At 36.4% G+C, this 20,107-nt stretch overlaps 1 protein-coding gene across 1 annotated transcript in view; it reads left to right on the top strand.

The window, feature by feature from the left end:
- Positions 1-212: 212 nt before the first annotated feature.
- LOC126369848 (all trans-polyprenyl-diphosphate synthase PDSS1) overlaps positions 213-20,107 on the top strand; it is a 45,921-nt gene continuing 26,026 nt past the window's right edge. Inside the window, exons 1-3 of the mRNA XM_050014412.1 lie at positions 213-458; positions 12,983-13,192; positions 19,784-19,923. Coding sequence (XP_049870369.1) covers positions 309-458; positions 12,983-13,192; positions 19,784-19,923 — 500 coding nt within the window. The 5' untranslated portion in view covers positions 213-308. The remainder of the gene's footprint in view (positions 459-12,982; positions 13,193-19,783; positions 19,924-20,107) is intronic.

The raw sequence follows: 20,107 nt of genomic DNA, 5'->3' as shown, positions 1-20,107 counted from the left end.
GAGATTAGGTATCTACCACAGATGTGCAGTTCCAAATTATGAAAATAATAAAATAAATCTTATGCCAGTTACAGATTAAATTATAATATAATCTTTAATGGAAGGAGAGTATTAATCTACAAGTATCAAAAGCCAAAAGAATATTTATAAAGGTAATATAATTCTACCATTATTTTATAACTGGCAACACTACTTATAATCATGGCGTTTGACAATCAGCTGTAAGCAAGTGGGGAGGAAAAGGCGATCCCCTATGTGTTGTACATTAGGTAGTTCATGTCTTCAAGCGTTTCGTAGCAGTTGTAGCTATGGCGTGTTTAAGTTCGAGTAGGCTCTGTGCTCGTGTTCAAGATAAGTTAATGTGTCAATTCGGACATAAAGTTCGAAGACAGACTGTATTTGTGAAACTCAAACCTCCCGGACCATCTCCATTTCGGTTATTTGGAAAGACTTGTCAGGTTAGTTTATATTTTCATAAGTTTATCCAAGAAGCTTTGGAAGAAATTCCATTATAGTTTTTGTATAAAAGGACGCCTGAAAATTTGACCTTCAATGAATACATGCTTCAAGTACCTATTATGTCATTTCCCAAGAAGGACCTTTTTACATAACAGCGTGACAGTAACCTATATGTAGTCAGTCAGCTGATTAGTAAAATAATACGATTTTCTGTATGAAACCATAACAAACATTACTTAAATAATCGATTGTATTGTACGTTTAGTAGAAAGGTGTGTAGAAAAGGATCATTCATTGGAAATGATAAAAGTGAAATCTTCGCGAGTCAGCGCGCAGTGGGTCGTTTGCGGCAGGTTTGTTGGGTTTGTCCAGTGAATTTCTCTGTATTCATGACTTTTACTTTCGACAAACAAAGCAAACCTGTGTTTCGAAATCAGATACCTACCATTGTTGAACTCAGTGGTAAAAAATAATTGGTAAAACATTATCATTGTTGTTATCAATATACCTAGAAAGTTTGATCATTATGATTATCCAACGCTTTTTTTCGTCAATTGGTTCGTTGTGCTTTTATCTAATTTACTATATCTACGATAAAGATTGTAATAGACAAACATTGATGTTTATTGAAATAGTAGGTAACTATTGTAATAGCATAGATGGTGACGCGGCGGGCCCGGGCGGTCGCGGCTGCGGGCTGTGCCTGCGCCGCGCCCGCAACTGTCGTGAGGCGCGCGGCGTCGTGCTTTCTCGCGCAGCGTGCGAGCATGCAATGCCCAACCAATCTCTACTACTCGCACAAAACTTTCTAAGCAACAATTATTTTTCGCATTAATATTTCATTTGCTTCTTCAATCGCAATTGAATTACTATCCGATTTCTTTGGTCGTCATCATGTCCTCATTTACGCTGTTGCCATTGTCGGCCAGGTTTTAATGACTTAACACTGTCCACTATAAACGTGTTAAACTCATTTTCGACTTACTAACCATCTCCATAAGTCGCACACATTGGCCAACTGCTAGTGAAAGTTGTGAGATGATTCGTTGAATTTTTAATACCGCGAAAACTGGGTAAGTAACCTGTCGAAGGAGTGCCATAGCCTTTCTTATTTATTCTAGTTCATTTGGCGAACATTGACCCCGTTTGTCGCGAGACACCACTCGGTGCCTGTCTTCGGTGTTGCGTGTCGTCCCGCAAAAACTACGTGCTATGAGGAACTCGGCTAGCCTAGTCCATTTGTTAGAAATTGTTTGCTGTAGCAAATACTGCACGGGAAAGCACACTTACAGGAAACCCGCGCGTGACAAACAACAACTCGTCGCGCGTATATTCAAGAAAAACTTTATCGTTAATATAAATTCCTTTCTACTGTGGAACTCACATTCAGTGCCATTATTGACAGAAAATATATTCTGATGTCGATTGCTTGTGGCCACTTATTTGACCCTGGCATTTTAACATAACATTCTTCAAAGCCTGCGAATAATCAATTTCGAAGAAACCTTCTACGCACCGTCTATATTTGGCTATCAAAGTCATAAAAAAAAGGGGTGTAAACTTTGTGACGTCGGCTAAAAAGTATAATTTGCAGTCCTGATGGAAAATGTTGCAATGTTTTCAGCAAGCTGTTACGAAAATCGAATGAATGGCTAGTTTAAGTAACTGGCGTTAGTGTATTAGGTATATTTAGGTAGATGTACCGGTCGATTGAACCGCCGCACGTAACGTCATGCGTAAAAGAAGCTTAGTAGAAATGCGGAACACATAACTATTTGTTCAGTCGACATCATTGTATAAGAGTTTGCGGCAACGCACACAACCTAGCATATGTTATTTTCGACTTACAACATTTTCTTGAATCCTAAATTACGTGATGACAATACAAAAGGGCATACAAAGCTGTTGAAATGTAGAACCTAATTTGTTTACTTCCGTCTTAAAATAAATTTTGTTTTGAGCTTGCAATTCAGAGTTTTGTCTAGAACTGTTTTGTTCTCAGTTCTGTTTTGTTCAGAAAATCTGTTGACATATTAGACACAGTAATGGACTGAATTACAATAATGGCAAATCAATCATTTTGGAACTAATCATTTATTAACCTCTTTATGGTAATTTACTAATTACAAGCGCGATGCGTAGGCCGAAGATTGTGTTGTGACATGCGAAAACATGTAACTTCATGTCCCTTGAAATTTAGTCATTTTATAGGGACATGAGGTTTAAATACCTTCTCATAATATAACCTGTTAAGTGCAGTTTCAAAGCTTTATGTGATAGTCAGAGCCATTACGATATTCAACTGTGGATTTGTTGATTTATGTAGATACAACGATGTCCTGCTCAAAAATCATGCAGGCTCACGGCGTCAGGTATACACATAAATGATGCGTCAAATAGGTAAATTCTAATAACTGCAGAAGCCGGCGGCGGCGGTTACCTGGCGTCCTTGCGGGCCGCACGTTAGCCCGGTACCATCATTGAGCAACGCGTTTCGGTTACTACTTGCAAACAATGAACTCATCACTGTCTGTCGAAGCAATATTAATTGCCGTCGTTTGCGCACGTGACAAACTTATTTGACATGGTCCCTAACTTTTATTTATATTGAACAAACGGTCCCAAGATTACACACATTGAATTTGTGTAATGACGATGTATGTAAGCACATTAAATATTAACTAATTTGTCTAGGTTTTTGGTGGCAATTATTTTTATTTTTCATGGTCGCAAAAGGTTGTCGTTAGGTTAAATTGTGCAATATAATTCCCTGACAACGTAATTTTTACCCATTAAGGTGATTGTTGAATGAAATCCATTGGTAGATTCATTAATAGGCAATAATAATTTAGGACTTTTGAGAGCGTGACGCGCGCTTGTAGCAACGCACGCACGGTTTGCACTGAAACTGTAATCGAGCACCGTCAGAGATTGCAGGCGGGACTGTTCGTATGTGATATGTAACGTACGGTCTAGAGTTACTTACTGCGTGAAAACTAATAAATCGCGATAATCATTACGACGTATCCGCGAAATCGTATCTTCAATGCCAAAAGATTTTTCGCTTATTACAGAAACTTCCCTTGTAAGAATTGGTTCAAAATATTACTAGAGTTACGCGGTTTCTGTACGCTATTATTACTCATAATTCGACGATGATTGGTCCAATTTGAGGATTGGAATCAACTTGTTGTCTTAAGACAGATAGTTGAGACATGAGACGCTATCAAACTATCAAATTATTTTTTGACACAAACTCGCTGTGTCTCAGCAATTTAATCAAAACACAAAGTAGCCATGCCCATAACCTTTATATACCTGCCTTTAGATATATTAGATGTTTCCTGGACATGAATGTTAATTAGGACAATAAGATTAATATCCTGATATTTAAGTATCGAATGCCGTCATGCATTAGTACACAGATTACCATATGAAGGGCGTTATTACTCATAGGGTGTTATTAAAATTCTGCGATGATAGACTGATATATTATTCTCAGGCATGAGATGACCCTAGGACTAATCGATGTGCGTGTCGCCTACATGCCAAGCCTGTGTGACGGACTACGGTTTAAGGTCAAAACTGTTTCTCCACCAAACCCGCTTTTCTATCGGTCTCGTAGTACGACCTAAAAACTTCTGCAACCAAACTGAATAGATTTACAATTAAAAGTGTTGTAAATGATTAACCTTCTAAGTTTTCACAACGCTGAGAACTGGTTTTTGACTCCGCGTTCAGATGGCACCGCGACTTATGGCATGTTATCCTTTTCTCAGTGTTTCAAATATGTTTTATTCATGTATAGATACTCGAGTAATATACTTGCTTGTGTCGAATATTCATTATGTTCATCCTCTGAATGCTCGCCCTCCTTCTAACTCAATAGGCAAAGTCATTTTGTCGTGTAACTTAGTGGAACAGGAATCTTGTTTTAGCGACAATAGACGGACATACGTCTGTACGGAGATCTCTAAACGAACTTATTTTTAAAAGATATATTTTCGTAACAGTAAGTCGCTGTTATATCTATATCTTATTTCTATCTCACTATGAGTATTTGCAATCGATAATAGAAATTGTAGTCGTTATCAAATTTATCATTGGTCACATTAATGATAGGTATTTAAACTGATTGCCAAATTGTGGTACGCCGTTTACCTTGGTATAGATAATTTTGTTGCACGTTTAACAATAATATTATGATTATTTTCAATGAAACATAAAGCTCCCACCCGCATAATACATTGTATAGAATCGTGAGAATTTTAAAAAGGTCGAGAGAATCTTAGAATTTACATAGGTAGTTAAAATACATTTAAAATATAAATATATTTTTATCGTGGGCCGTTAAAGTGAATTAAGTCCAGTCTTTGAGTGTAAAAGGCACCTTTAGTACCTGACTTTTGTGACATGCTGTACTATAGAAATGTAATAAAGAAGATTAATTAATTTACGTGAAGAAAAACAAGAATATTGGAAACAAGACATATTTTATTTTTGTAATTATTCCATTAATATTTTATAATTGGTTTTCTGCTAAACAAAGCTTCCGAAATGTTTGTCGATTTATAGCTATAGGTACTTGAAGAATATAGTAAATACATAATTTTGATGGTTAGTATGATAGTCGGTGCAAAGGCTATCTACGAGGCGTCCTTGGCTGGCGACCTCGCGGGCAGCGCCCAAGCTCGACCCACATTCCACTACTACAGGGCTGTCTGGGCTACTATTGACAGAATTTAGATTGCATAACATATATGGAATTGTCCTTGGACGAAAAATATGCCCACGAATGGGTTTAGGGAATCGTTATTTTTATCGGCTTAGAAGAAAATTGTAAGTAATTTCATTTTGTTACTTAAACGTTTTAAAAACTTTAATTCGTCTTTGATTAGTTACAACAAAATCCAATTAATTCAGCCTATGAGATCCCACTGCGGGGCAAATGCCGCATCCACAGGCCGCTTCTTTCTTTACTCGTCAAGAAATATTACACTAAAAATTAAATGGCTTTTTTAATTTTCCTTAAGGAATTTCTAGAAATAGTTTTTGATAATTTTCGTCTTGTTTTGGTAAAAATGACAGCCCTGTATGAAGAGCTCTGTGATTTGCCTCCGATCATTACCCGCAGTGAACGGTGTACCGAACCTCGTACTACTGCTTAGGTCTACTTTTTAAGTATTAACAAACGCTATAAATTATAGCCTCTAATTCATGCAGGGTCTTTGATAGTTTTACTACTTACTCATTGTCGATAAATTAAATTACAATAATTTTTAAGTTCGCTGTAGTTGTAGATTTTAACATAATATTTTTTATGAGTGCTGTACCAGAGATAGACCATAAGTAGTATGTTGTACATAGACCACGATACATAATATAAAAACATAAAAAGCCTATATACGTCTCCATGTTGGGCAGAGGTCGCTCCTCAATCAACCGGAGGGAGTATGAATCACTCACCACCACGCTGCTCTACTGCAGGTCGGTGAATGTGTTTTTTCGGCTAATAAGCCGGGACCAACGGCTTAAAGTGCCCTCCGGAGCACGGAATCGTCTTACATTTTCAGATAAGCAGGCGATTCAAGCCTGCAAAGTTCTTATCAAACAAAGGACAGTTTCAGAAAGTGATCACGATAATTTATATAAAACTCATTAAGTTTCGATAGACTAAGCCCAGAATGATCCAGACAAAAACTAACTCAAAATACCTCGTAACAGACGAAAAATAATAGGCTAGTTTTCAACTACTCCAATCAATTACTTTTTACTATAGGTACGTTAAAACACGACATTGCTGTCGAATTTGTATGAAAAAGCATATTGTGACGTCATAAAAACGTGATAAAATGAAATATAAAATATATAAATAAGTAAAATAGAAAAAAGAAAATGTTTTTCGTTGGTTTTAGATCTGTCTCTATTTAGTAATCAGAATTTAATAATTTATTTTGAACCTAGTACACGACCAAATTGCACGCTGTTTTCGAAAATGCGGAAAATGTAAAATATCAATGATTGGCGCTCGTTCCCCTTCGTTTACCTTGAGAGATAACGGGCACTTTTATATTATAGTGAATGAGTCATAAACTGCTGCGAGCTTTTGTAAAGACTAGCTTTACATACTTATCCTGTGGTAATACTCACGTACCGCAAAAAGATTCAGATAACAAATAATAATTGTTACAGTAGCTGTAAGTTGTCTTTGATTACTTGTGGCTCTGCCCACCCCATTAAGTATTATACTAACAAATATTTAAAAATCTCTTGATAATCAAAAATCAAATGAAATTAATTTATTTGCGAAAAAATTAAAATTTGATTTTTTTTATTTTTAGATGAAGATTTGCGAGAACACTATCTTTATACTAAAAGGTAGTAAAATAATATAAAATATAACAATGTTGTGGTGTGTTCGGCTTCCATGCAGGCGTACAAATATAAAAATAAATAAATAAAGAAATGGTATATTGAAAAGAAGATTATTGAATTTTGAATTTAATTTTTTTTCTGTTTCATTTATCTATCAGGTAGCATCTTTTAAACATAAAAATATGTAGCTTTTATTATGCAAGGGACCCTAAATTAGTTAAGTTTTAATATCATATTATAGCATCATGCCTGTACCTTCGATGGGGTAGGCAGTGGTAGTATACACACCCACTCCTCGTCAGCTATGTTTAAGTCCCTTACGATAGAGGGCGAGCCTATTGCCATACAAGTAGAGTTTTATGGATATTTTTATTAATTAAATTTCACAACAAATGCATCACTATAGATAATTTGTAGGCACAATAGAAATTTGACATTGCTCGAATGTAAAACCGCACTTCATTTTATATACCTGTTGAATTTTGTACTTCCTGTATCGCCAGTAGGTAACCCACCTACTGTAGAAAGAATATTGAATATTGCACTTATTTATATTTTCAAAAATATTTTAGTGTACAATAAAGATGAATATAGAGTGTTTACCTTCAAAGAGCCTAGAGCCAATTCACATACACGTATATGAGTTGGAACAACTATTTTATAGTTGCGTTTCATTAACAATAGAGACTGTATTATTGGAGTTGTACTCGTAAAGTATGCAATTAAACGAATTTGATGGTTGATTGAACATTATTAATTTATTTGATGAGGTGTCGTGTCCTCGTCGGTAGGTTCTAGGCGTTCTCGCAAAGTCAGGGTACCTAGGTTACCTAGCTTACTTGATCACGCAAACCTCTCGACTAGGGGGTAATTTTGCATAATAACTGTAGTTAGACTAAGCACTGATATTGACCTCATGGTTCGGTTTCTGTCAAACATACCAAGGTAGGCAGAAATGTGTATTATCAAATTGAAATTAATAAACGGACTTAGATAATAAGGCTTATAGGTCGCTTGGATAATTCAAAGTGACCTTTATTTACCCTCATTATTAGGAACATTATCATATTTTGATGAACTTCAAACTAAAGATGTAATTTTCAAATGTTTGACATGGGTTAATTCGACTAAATTTTACATGGTAATCGACAATAATTGAAAAGAACGTGGGTTGGGATACGTCAATGTGAGTGTATTGAAGGTAAAAGAAGGTCACTTTGACATGGGTCCTAACCCACGTTCTTTTCAATTATTGTCGATTTCCATGTAAAATTCAGTTGGATTAACCCACGTCAAACATTTGTTTGTTCGTCAAAATATGTTTTTCATAATAATGGTGGTTACTATACAAAACACTAATTAAAAATAAATATGCAGTTAGGTAAATATAGTTTTTTTGTTTTTGAATTTAGTCAAAACATGTTTTTCATAATAATGTAGTATTGTAAAATAGCTATAAACCGCAATGAAGAATATATTCTTATTTTATTATACGTAGCGGTGACCTTCCGACATTATTTTAATGATTGTGTTCGCACGATTGCTTGTCAGGACTACTCTATACCAACATTAGTACTAAAATTACTAATGACGGAAACCTTGTGGCCGAATGTATACCTAACCTTCACGTGAACCAAATTGTACCTTTCATTCGCAGCCGGTAATGTTTCGATGATCTTATAAAGATAAAATATGTTTCCGACTTAGCCAATAATTGTGCCTACATAATGTTTCTAACGTATTTATGACGTACGGTTCAATCTCAGCTTACATTTTTTTAAATTAAGGTGTGGTATGAAATAGATGAATCGATATTATAACCTTCCTTGCCCTGGGTCCGGAATTAATGTGCATCAGACTATAAAGATTGATATGTACGCTAAAAGCGTGCGCGTTGAAGTCTTTTGTAGGCGCGTTGAGTCGTAGTTGCAAGTTGCCTCGTAGCGCGCGACCTTTGCCACGGACTACAATAAGGTTTGTTTAGACCGACTGGTGACCCTCTACTCTACAAAGAGACCTCTGTTTTCCGCTCAAACACGTACGGACAATATTGACCAATCACTCTTAATTCTCATTTAATTACCAATTCACCAACATGTAATGAGCTTTTCGTCTCTTGCAAATTCAGTAATTTTGTCACTTTGATTACAGTTGTAATCTCGCGTCATTAATCAAAACAACTTTTCTTTTCGTGCGATAAGTCAGCCCACGTTCGGCCGTTCATCAATTAACAGGACGTGTCAATCGCTGTTCACTTCTATTTCGAGCAAGCCCGCCGATGCAAGAGTGTTTGGAACGCTCACTTTCTATCGGGTTTTAATTGTTATGTGCGGTCGGTGCGGACACATGCAATTTTACGTGCGGCAATGTTGTTCATTATTTGCATCGATCACGGATTTGTTTTTTTAACCACAGTCGGGTTCCTATTCGAACACATGCATGCTCATCCGCATGGCACGTGATTGATTGCTGCCTGGCTGGTCGCGAGGACTTGTCTTGGAATACATTCTGAACCTTTACCAACTTGTAATAGCAGCTTCATCGTACTTTGTCTACGTATACTTTAATGTCTAAGCCCCTGATATAAATGATGATAACCTGTTTTTGGCGATGGAGACTACAGTATCTTGTATCTAATATTATGTATGTGACCCCCTCCGGTTGATTGAGGGGAGGCCTGTGCCCAGCAGTGGGACGTATATAGGCAGTTTATGAGTATGTGACTTGCTGCTAGTTGTATGTTTTTGTAAATCAATTTTCAAATGAACTTGCACAATAAACACCATAAAGAATGGACTACCCTTTTTAAAAACTCAAACCTCTACATTTTGTTGTTCTTGTGCACGATATAAATGTTCAGTGACAGTAGTTTATCGAGTTCTGACTGGTTTCGGTATTCGGTGGTACTTTGTTTATTAAATGTAACTTCAGTTTAAAACAGTGTATAAAATACGATTCGTGTTGAAATGTACGTCATATTCGATACTAGTAGGTATTCTTGTTGGAGTGTTACATTTCACTGCAGGAGTTATGTGTGGTGTTAGATAAGTACACATAATGCACTGGTTTGAGCGGTTTTTGATAAACTGTTTCGAACGATTGAATCCACTCATTGAATGCACTCGTTTTGTACTGTGATGGTGATAATTTATGATGCTTTTATCATTATGTTCATATACTGACTCCAAACTGTTTGCATCATTTTTGAAACGATCTTATCTAAAACAATCCTACCGTAAAGCAAAACACTATTAAAACGTAGTCTTATCTACAGTTGTATAAAGTCATATATTAACTTTATTTATAAGATAGACATGAAAACAACCTACAGTCGTAACCTTAATTATCACGTATTAAGGCGGTCCTTAAACCATTTTGTATAAAAATTGATTCGAAAGTCTGCGGTGGCTCTTAAATTATTGCCACAATTACTCGATACTATAATATTACTTTTCAATTATTCCTCTGGTATTTCTTTATATCAGGTTATAAACTTTTATAAAGTCACGATAAAAAAAACAACAATATGCAGTTTCTTGTATCATTACGGGGATTTTTAGCAATTATACATTCTCTGCGAGTCTCGTCATGGCCTTCTTCGTTAAGTTATTGACGGTCTCCATGTAAAAGGCAGTTGGTTGTTCCCCGGCAACTCTCGGCAAAAGCTTGCAGTTCCGGGTACCGCTCGAGTGGACACAGGCTTGTCAAAGGGCGTCGAAGGACTACAAACATGTTTTTAATTAATTAATACAACATTTAAATTCACATCACTCTTTTAAACAAGATCAATTGTTTGCCCGGTCTCAAGGATTTATTACTCGTGACTTCATGGTATTGTCTTAAATACATAAGCTTTTAAATAGATAAATAAAAAACTACGCACAGCCTTTGTTTAAACTTCAACACATCTCTACGTGTTGCTACTAGGAAAGCCCATCAAAGATACATATTTATTATTGATTCGTCCGCGGTTATGAGAGGTATGCGGTGCTTAAATAAGTATTTAAGACGTGTATTTAACTTGTAATTTTACTGGTATGCTTGCCGTTTTTGTACAATCGATACAAACTGCATTCCTCTTGTACAACTTTTCATAAATAAATGATAAGTGTAATTACTGCTTTTGACACGCCGTTGTGAAGAGTACTAAAATAAACTGGGAAAGAAACTTGCATGCACTAGGAATGTCTTATCGATCAAGATGGTATATTATTATGGGCCTGGTTAATTTTATTTATGGCTGTAATAATTATCTTTCAATACAATGTCTTATTAATACGCCTCCTCCAGTCTCTGAGATAATGTAAGCTTTGACATGGGTGAAGTGAATTGGAAATTATTTATGTTGCGCACGCACGTCGCGATGGATCAGCGTTGGATCATCACACGTCATATTGAGAATCTCATTACCATTTTAGTTTAAATATAGTTATTCGATTTTCATTTTAAATTGCTTCATTTTGCTCCCAAGCTTTAATTGTTTATTGTCCTCATCGTCGTAGCATGACGCAACAAATTATTTAAACACCTCAAGGTTCCGTAAACTGAAATAATTGGAAATTATTTCTAACGATTTCGACTAAGCGTTGAATAACTTATTTGCTAATTGTGGTATTTTATAAATTAGGTACCCATTAGTAAATTTCTAAGTTGCGTCAAGGGTTTTATTGTTACCTAAATCAATCTTTCGCGAATATTTTCGAAGTTAATGACTAAGTATTTAACTTAGCCCGGGAACCAATATTAGTCAGCCAATTACTGAAATTATATTCAATATTTTTTCTTTTTTAAGACCGTCTAGGACCGTCTGTGCCAAAAATTTTCTAGGAGCTATCTTTTCTCGGCTATACAGGTTGTGCGAAGCTGCAGTAGTTTTAGGTGAATGAAACGTTCGACAAAAATATATTTATATAAAAATTTACGATTCATAGTGTAACTATGTTACCAACTGAATAAAGATATTTTTGTATTGAGTATTTTGAGTTTACCTATGCAAAGATAAGCACATCTTCCCCTTCACGCCGGGTAATCACGGCGGAATCCGGGTCAACGACCGGCCTTAGTCTTTCCGAGCTTTCGTCTTCTGAAATTGTAGATATTTATCTAAATAAAAATCGCGCAGTAGTTCTACATGTCTGGTAAGTAAATGAATACGTGTGTTGGTCGTGCGGTTTTGCAACGCGCCGGTCGGGGCCCATCAGGTGCGGACTGCACTCGCTGCAGTTGCATAAACCGTGTTGCGCAAACGCGTATCGCGGTCACTGCCGCCGCGCATAGCTAAGGGCACGCCACACGCCGCACCCTCCGTGTTCCTGCGCACTACCTAATGCTAAAAGCAGTAACCGCACATTAATATGTCCTGACGAGTGCTCGCTGTCACGTCCTACTCTGTTATTACTATTATGCCGTCCTGACATCGGCGGTGCATACGCAAATCGGGGAGGTATTAAAGTATCTTATACAAACAATCACTATTTGTCTTGACCGTGTTCATATTGTTTCTTGTGAATATAATTAGTAGTAGTACGTTTGTCTATTTAATGAGAAGTTTGTAAAATAAACTTATAAGTTCAACTATGTATATAACTAATATAATCGCTACCTATATCGAGATAGCTTTTCTCGGCGTAAACAATTTCCAAACAATTTCCACTTTTCCGGTAAAATGCAGGCTTGTAGGTCGGCCCACCGCATCGGTTACAGGTTTTCTACGAGCCGAGTAGAGTCGTGAGGAAAGTTACCGCAACTTACCGCCGTTTTTATTGAACCACGAGAAATATATAGGTTACTGTCACATGGTGTTTGGATTGAATAAATAAAGAATCAAATACGCACTCTGCAAGTCGAAAATGATAAAAGTTCCCAATTGTGGCTTAGAGTTGAGAAATCTATACTTTTAGGTAGGCATAGAGCAAACTGTCTACTACAACCGTTTTTCATTAACGTACCCTAGCGTCATTTGTTTCATTGTATTGTTAACTGTTTACTAGGCTGACACGGTGGTGTGATCTATCATTGTTAGGTATTCCGAGATGATTTATCTATGTCTAATTATCTTGAGGTCGCTTCTTTAAAAGGAGGTTTTTTTGTTGTATATTGTAGCCTATTTTAAAGGAGGAATTTCTTGACGATAGTGTGTTTGTTCCAGAGAGTGACGACATGCGGACCACCTTGCGGGTCGGCGGGCGCGGGCGCGAGCGCGGCGGCGGCCGGCGCCGGCGCAGGGCTGGTGCGCCGCCTCGCCTCCAGCCTACAGAGCACCAGCACAGGCTCGCTGCCCGACTACGGCACACAGATCGTCGACCCATACCGCCTGCTCGAGGATGACCTCAACGGCATATATGAAGATATTCGACAGGTGAGTCGAGTTTCCAGGAGAACTTCATATTGCTGTTCTATAGACGCTGCGCCAGACTTTAACCGCATTTATAATCGCACTTAAATTGCTCCCAAAAAACCGAACGCGAGCCAATTAAGCTTTTAAAATTACCTAGCTTAGACTAATGGGGCTGAAATGATATTCCAAAATTGAATCTGTTTCCTACTAAATAAACTGCAAATAATTATTCAAGGTAGTCTTTGTGGTACTGTGTGCCACCAACTTGTTTCTCAAACGGGGAGCGCCGGTTTGATCCCCGGTACCGGACTTGCGCTGATGAGTTATTTAAGTGCGATTTCACTTGCACAGTTGGCTTGACCAATATAGACTGCGATAAGCCTCACCTATCACGTTGGTCTAACAGAAAGTTCGGTGAAGCGTGGGTACTCAGTTCATCTTGCGATGGATATACTTCGGACTAGCCCAATTGAGAATATAGTCGTGAGCTTATGTTATGTGTTAATTTTAATAAAAATAATGTAGATTTTAAAGCACAACCAACTATCTTCTTTTACGATCATCGAGTATAAATAATCAGAGGATTGACCTTTAAGCGGCCTTGAAAAAGCTAGGCTTTCGCTTTCTTTTATAGTGTCACTCTGTTGTGAAGCTATTTTTATACCTATTAATTCCCCAAGAATGTTTGTCATAATATACCGCAAGGAACAGTCTGATAGTAAGTTTACTGTATCTGTGATATCTTTGAAAATACTTGGCCGGTTTCCTATTTCCATGACAGTTACAAACGTGATTATATTCGACATTATTAAATATGTAGGTGGCCTAACCTGTATTGGGATGGTTTTCCCTTCGCTGGTTGGAAGGTCAGACAGGCAGTCGCTTCTGTAGAAAACCGGACCTGTCATGTTTTCAGGTTAGGTAAGCGGGCCTTGTGAAAAACGGGATAATGCTAGGGAGATGATGATAATTCGACATTATTAAATAATTCAAATATTTTAAAGATTCATCTCGAACTTCACGTACGAGTAAACTATAGGTAAAAGTGTGCATATTTATAATTTATCTTTTTCTTTATAAAATAAGCGTTATAAAATATTATGTTTTCCAAGGAATTAGTATTTGTAAATAACAAAGATTGGAATACGTATTTTACAAAAACTAAAGAATTTTAAAATTTAATTTGACTTGTTCATGTCATGATCATAAGTCACGCGAATGATTGCATTGCTTCTGCAGTATTTGTTATTGTATATCTTGACACTTTTTTTTATAAAGGACTTGCTTGTTTATACGGGTTAAAGAATGTTTAGTTGAATTTTCGTCACTACCTGTTAACACTACCTGTTTCTTGTCGGAAGTGTATGCTACACAAATAAGGTGGCAGGCCATTAGAACATTCAAGTATTTGGCAATCTCATCATCCCACGGATATGTAAACGATAACAAGTTGATCGTATCTCTCTTCGGTCTTATGTCCTAAAATATGTCTCTTATATTATTGTTTGTTTAAAGTAAGTTTTTGAGCAACCATTTGTAGGCCTGTGGCACATGCTGGGTTTGCGTGCAGAACTTAGTGAAGTTAGTGATTGAATATAAATTAAAAACGAAATTGGTTAAACAACATTTATTGTCCAAATAAATTTAGTTATACAGTTCGATTTAACTTAATAGATTCCATTAGAGTTGGGCGTTTCAATCAATCTTGCAATCAACACTTGTTATGTGTTTGTTTATTTTATTATCTAAACAAACTGGGCGTATTGTGAGTGTATTGATCGGCGCTGTGTCCATTGATCGGCAAGTGTGTCAAAGTCACGACGTGTTAACGCGCAGGCGCGCAGGCAGCAAGTTGTGCAATTCGCGCATCGGCGATAATTGCTCTCGCAGATACCGTTTGACAGGCTGAATACCTCATCCTATACTATTTAATCTGCGGCTACTGAAGAAAAAAGTTTATTTTGAGCTTGGAAGCTCATAGGATACGAACTGTTTAAAAATAGATAATATAAATATCAATTCAAAAATAACTCTCAAAATAATATAAACATACAGTCATATTTGCAGACACCACTTAGTATGTGAAGCTTCGCAACACGTACGAACGCCGTAGATTGTAACTCAGTCATAGTTCCGATGATAATAATCATATAATCTATTTTTACCGCCTTTACAAAGAGTCCAAGAACCTCAACTTTCGTAGCAAATAATTACTATTTCAACATTTAGTGTAATGTTGCACCCGGTTTTTTACCTTTCACGTCTGTTTTAATAATTCTTCCAGTCCCACCTGGCAAGGTCATCTGACCGCCAGCCGTTACATAAAGTGACCGTGTCTGGCTAATACAGATATTTGAACCGATTTATAATTCTGCTATTATTTTGTTGCAATGTGTATATTATATATATATTGTTCGAACACAATGCGGATAAAATCTGCCTATTTCCCCATCAGGTTTCGCTACTGCTGAGTGTTCTTAAATTTTGACAGTTCCCCATACTATTTGAGTAAACAAGCATATTGTTTTGGTTATATTTTTTCAATAAACCCTTTGCGCAGCGTTTAACTGCAAAATCATAGTGTTATATTTATTCCCTAAAGATCAGAAAGAAAAAAACTTACAAAAAACTTATTTTCAATCAAACGCGCCTTTTTCCAAATGGCTGCTATTCTTTTTCGTAACTCATCCTTCGGACGGTATACACTCCACGTTGCTTCACATTTTATATCAATTTATCACGAATTTTAGCTGGACAGTATGGAGAACTGTCAAAATTTAGGAACAGTCAGTGCTGCCGCTTACATTTGAGCTTGTAATTTTTATCTTCATTAGGTATTTTATCTCTACGTCTAAATAAGATGCGAAATATGACGTAAAGACATAAATGTGTAGGTAATTTCAACAAATGAAACAATCAATCAATCAATAATACTTTATTGCAGAACGACATATACAAACAACCAACAAACAATATTTTTTTATTATTTATTCAGAATATAATTATAATTACGAATTTCAAGTGCATACTTTTGATATTTTGAAAAGATAATCTGAACAATGGAGGCATTAACATAATGCAGTTTTTTTTGCGTAAAATAATTTTCAATAGATTATGCTTTTCAAGCAGTAAAAAAATACGGGAAGAAATAATGTAGCTATTCGAAAGAATGTAAATGGCAGTGCAAGGGTTTACTGACTCCGGATCCGCAACCTTCGCGTTTGCGGAGACAGCCCGCTCGCCTACTTTCCGTTTGGAAAACTCGTCTAAAACTAGGCCCGTATGAATGTTGTGCTGCAACTCACATTTCTAAATCCTCGTTACCCATGTTACTACACTTTGTTACTCTTTTAGTATTCCTTGTACCAAATGTTTACACTAAACCTACTGTACTGTCTAACACAAAAATGACGTCATAAAAGTTACACCACTATGTGAACTGCATGTATTCGGACATGGTTATTAGTTTTTGCTAAAGAATTCGCGTATAATTACGATATTTGTATTCTTGGTAAAAGCAATATACTTAATTGTTTTAATGTTTGTTAAACGCAATTTTTTTCTTACCGTCATATATAATTCTTATACATTCACTTTGTGTGTAGTTAAATCTTGAAATAAATAAATATCGGATGTAACAGTTAGTTACATACATGTATATACAATTATTGCATTTGGTGTAATATTTCTTTTTATAGTTACAGACAGTTATTTCCTTTTAGGAGTTTTGCAACGTTTTATTTCACGTTTGTTTGTTTTGAACATATTAATTTCTTTAATAACGCCAATTAGTTGTTTTTACTAGCTTCTAATTGCTTTTACGCATATATTTAATAGTAACAAGTGCGTCGTTTTAGAACACCGAACGTTAATTTTTGTGTACCGTAATAATGAATGGTGTTGCGACTGCCGAGATGGAAAGTGCGGTGTGTGAAACCGCGCGAAACTTGGACATTGACCTTCTTTCTGTCTTAACACACAGCAGAACTAAATAAACTTTCTTTTATTTATTGAAAAACTTGCATTTGCAACCTGTAATTTATTACGGATAATCTGAATTATCTTTCAGTAAAAAGAAAAGTAATAAAGTATTTAATATACGTCTAATGAGCACAAGTCGATTGATCGTAGGAGGTTTTAAGCTTTGTCACTCTTGAGGAGTCCTATACTCCACTAGAAGTAAGTGATGTCACGAACCTTGAAATATTGATAGGCTGGCAGTTGTTTTTTTTAAACAAGTCTAATTTTGTAAAGGTCAGTCAATTAGAATTTAAGTTACGCACGGTGACATGGCAATTTCAGAAACCTTGTTATCTAATTTACGGTGCGCCGTGAAACCACAGTAGTGGCCGCCAACTATTGCTTATGTCAAGTAAACTGTGTTGGAACATAACATTAGCAACTTGCAGAAATGCCTGAACACCACACATCCTTCAGGGCCCTTTATTTAGTATCAAGTATTATGTGCATGTTATTGAAAGATAAAATACTACAATCCGTTTGATATACCGTTTCATTAAACGGGAAAAAACGTGACCTGGGGCCATAGCCAAAATGCAAACGATTATGAAAACAGGACAGTGATAATCATGTACATTATGATAGCTAAATAAAGATTTTATCTATCTATCACTGTCATTGTCGATTTTCGAAATCGTTTACAACTTGGCTAACTCCCCTTATCTTCTTTGCTATTCAGATTTCCAAGTGACTCTTTTTATTTGCAAAAGTTTTACTCGACCTGATAAAAGTTTATAAGTTTATAAAGTATTCAGCCGTTATCTAATTATATATGATATATTGACACTAGCAGGTGCGGTTTGAAGCAATGTGTTACGGTATGCTCTCAGATACTAAACCCGTCCTGAGGCAAACATTTCGCAAACCAGGGGTTGTCTCGTCTACACCGCAGTGAATACTCACACATTTTTACAGTACTTGCTATTTGTCATAACCATAAACAATTGTGACACGGCGTACTTTCTAAGCGCTATTGTTTATTAGATAATTTTGAAGATTAAGAATTTGGATTTACTGACCAGTTATAGTGTTACCTCATCAACATATTTTCTGGCGAAATTACAAAACCGTGTATTTAATTTAATAAATTATTATCTGCGCATAACAAAGCACGGCCTTGACCCGAGGATGGTTTTAGTTATCTGACCTGACAACTCGTGGGACACATGTTGCCTAACTGTGATGCGCTACGAAATTCATAACTCATTCGTATGCTGTTAAGACTCCGTTGCGGGTTTTTTTAAGTAAAATACTAGTGGATGTATGGCAATGACAATTTAGGGGATTTTCGCAATTTTAATGTTACGATTTGTATTGTCCACGCTTGCAAAGCGCTTTCGTCAGCTTGCAACAACCTGTAACTAATGTTGGTTGCCTCATCTGCGTACTGAAGCGACCCTTTCTCGTATGGCGACTGTCATAAACTGAAAGAAATTATGATCTGTCGCTGTAATTTCCGTGTATAGAGACGTGATCACGTATTATTGTCAAATGCGTCATATTTCCAATTGTCACTAATTTAAAAGCCGGTTTATAAGAAAGTATCTTATTTATTATTATCATATACTATCCTTATGAATCATAACAAAAACATGTTTTTTCGTAAACTTAACCCATTTATACAATGTATACATACTAGAATTTAATGGGATAAAATTTCCATATTATATAATTCAAATAATATTGTAGGTGATTAACCTGTTGCTCAACCAGTTTGGAGATCCGTTTGCTCGTAGCATTGACTACGAACTTCGTAACGCGGGGTTTTTATACGTTTATCACTGTGGTTAGTAAAATGTATACACTTATATTACTGTATTTCTAAAGAACCGCTTAGTTTGCGTAGAAGAGAGATGGTGTGTTAAATAAATAATATAGAGAAATCATGTGCTTAGGGCTTCTGGAAAGTTGAGAACGCATATCATTATCACGTTACTTACAAACGGAGTAGTTCGAAATATAACTATTATTGCCATATAATAGGACATTTTCGTAATTTGGTACTTACTCGTATAATCAGAACGTTCATGAGACCCCGTTATAGCTTAACTGATATAGCCTACCTACGCAATGTCAGCCTGTCTGTGCACTTTGTTGTAACTTTCAAGCGGTATCTAGATCTGATAAGTGTTGAAAGATTTAGCATTACATTCACGCTCCTGTTAATTGGAAAGCCAACTGCCACTCGTCAATCTGCTTGGTTTAGGATAAAGTACCATTAAATAGAACGAAGAATAGGATGGAAGCAAATATTATTTTGAGATATAAAAATATGTAACTTTTTACTAATGTTTTGGAACATTTTAAACAATAACACTTCACCGATGTGGTACTTCCATCGACATTTTTAGTTGCGGTGAATAGCTGTTTTGACAGGCACCTCCAATGCTTTTTTGTAACAATATGTATAGTATCACAACATCTCTACGAACCCGCAGTGGAGCAGTGTGGTGGATTCTCCATACCCGCTCCGGTTGATTAACGGGAGGCCTGTGCCTAGCAGTGGGACATATAATAGGCTGTTTATGTTAAGATAATGTATCAATTGCAAAAAGTTAGAGCCCTAGTCGAATGTAGTCCCTCTTCCCGCAGGAGTTGGAGCGGAACACGAACCAGGAGGAGCTGAACACCATAGCCACATACTACTTCGACGGGCAGGGCAAGGCGCTCAGGCCCATGATTTCGATACTCATGGCGCGCGCCGTCAACTATCACGTCTATGGAGAAAACAGGTCAGTACATCCGTCACTACTTCTATGCTGAATTAAGAGCAGAGACGTTAAGGATATGGATGCGGATATTATAATATGAATATGAAATTATTACGGATTTTCCGGTAGTTTCGGTTACGGATATTATTTTTAAGTAAATATAGATTATAAAAAGTAGAGAAACAAATAATACCACGCGTTGTCA

Source organism: Pectinophora gossypiella, chromosome 9 (genome assembly GCF_024362695.1).
Source record: "Pectinophora gossypiella chromosome 9, ilPecGoss1.1, whole genome shotgun sequence".
Classification (NCBI taxonomy): domain Eukaryota; kingdom Metazoa; phylum Arthropoda; class Insecta; order Lepidoptera; family Gelechiidae; genus Pectinophora; species Pectinophora gossypiella.
The sequence above is the reverse complement of the archived record's forward strand: the minus strand, read 5'-3'. Positions and strand labels throughout refer to the sequence as shown.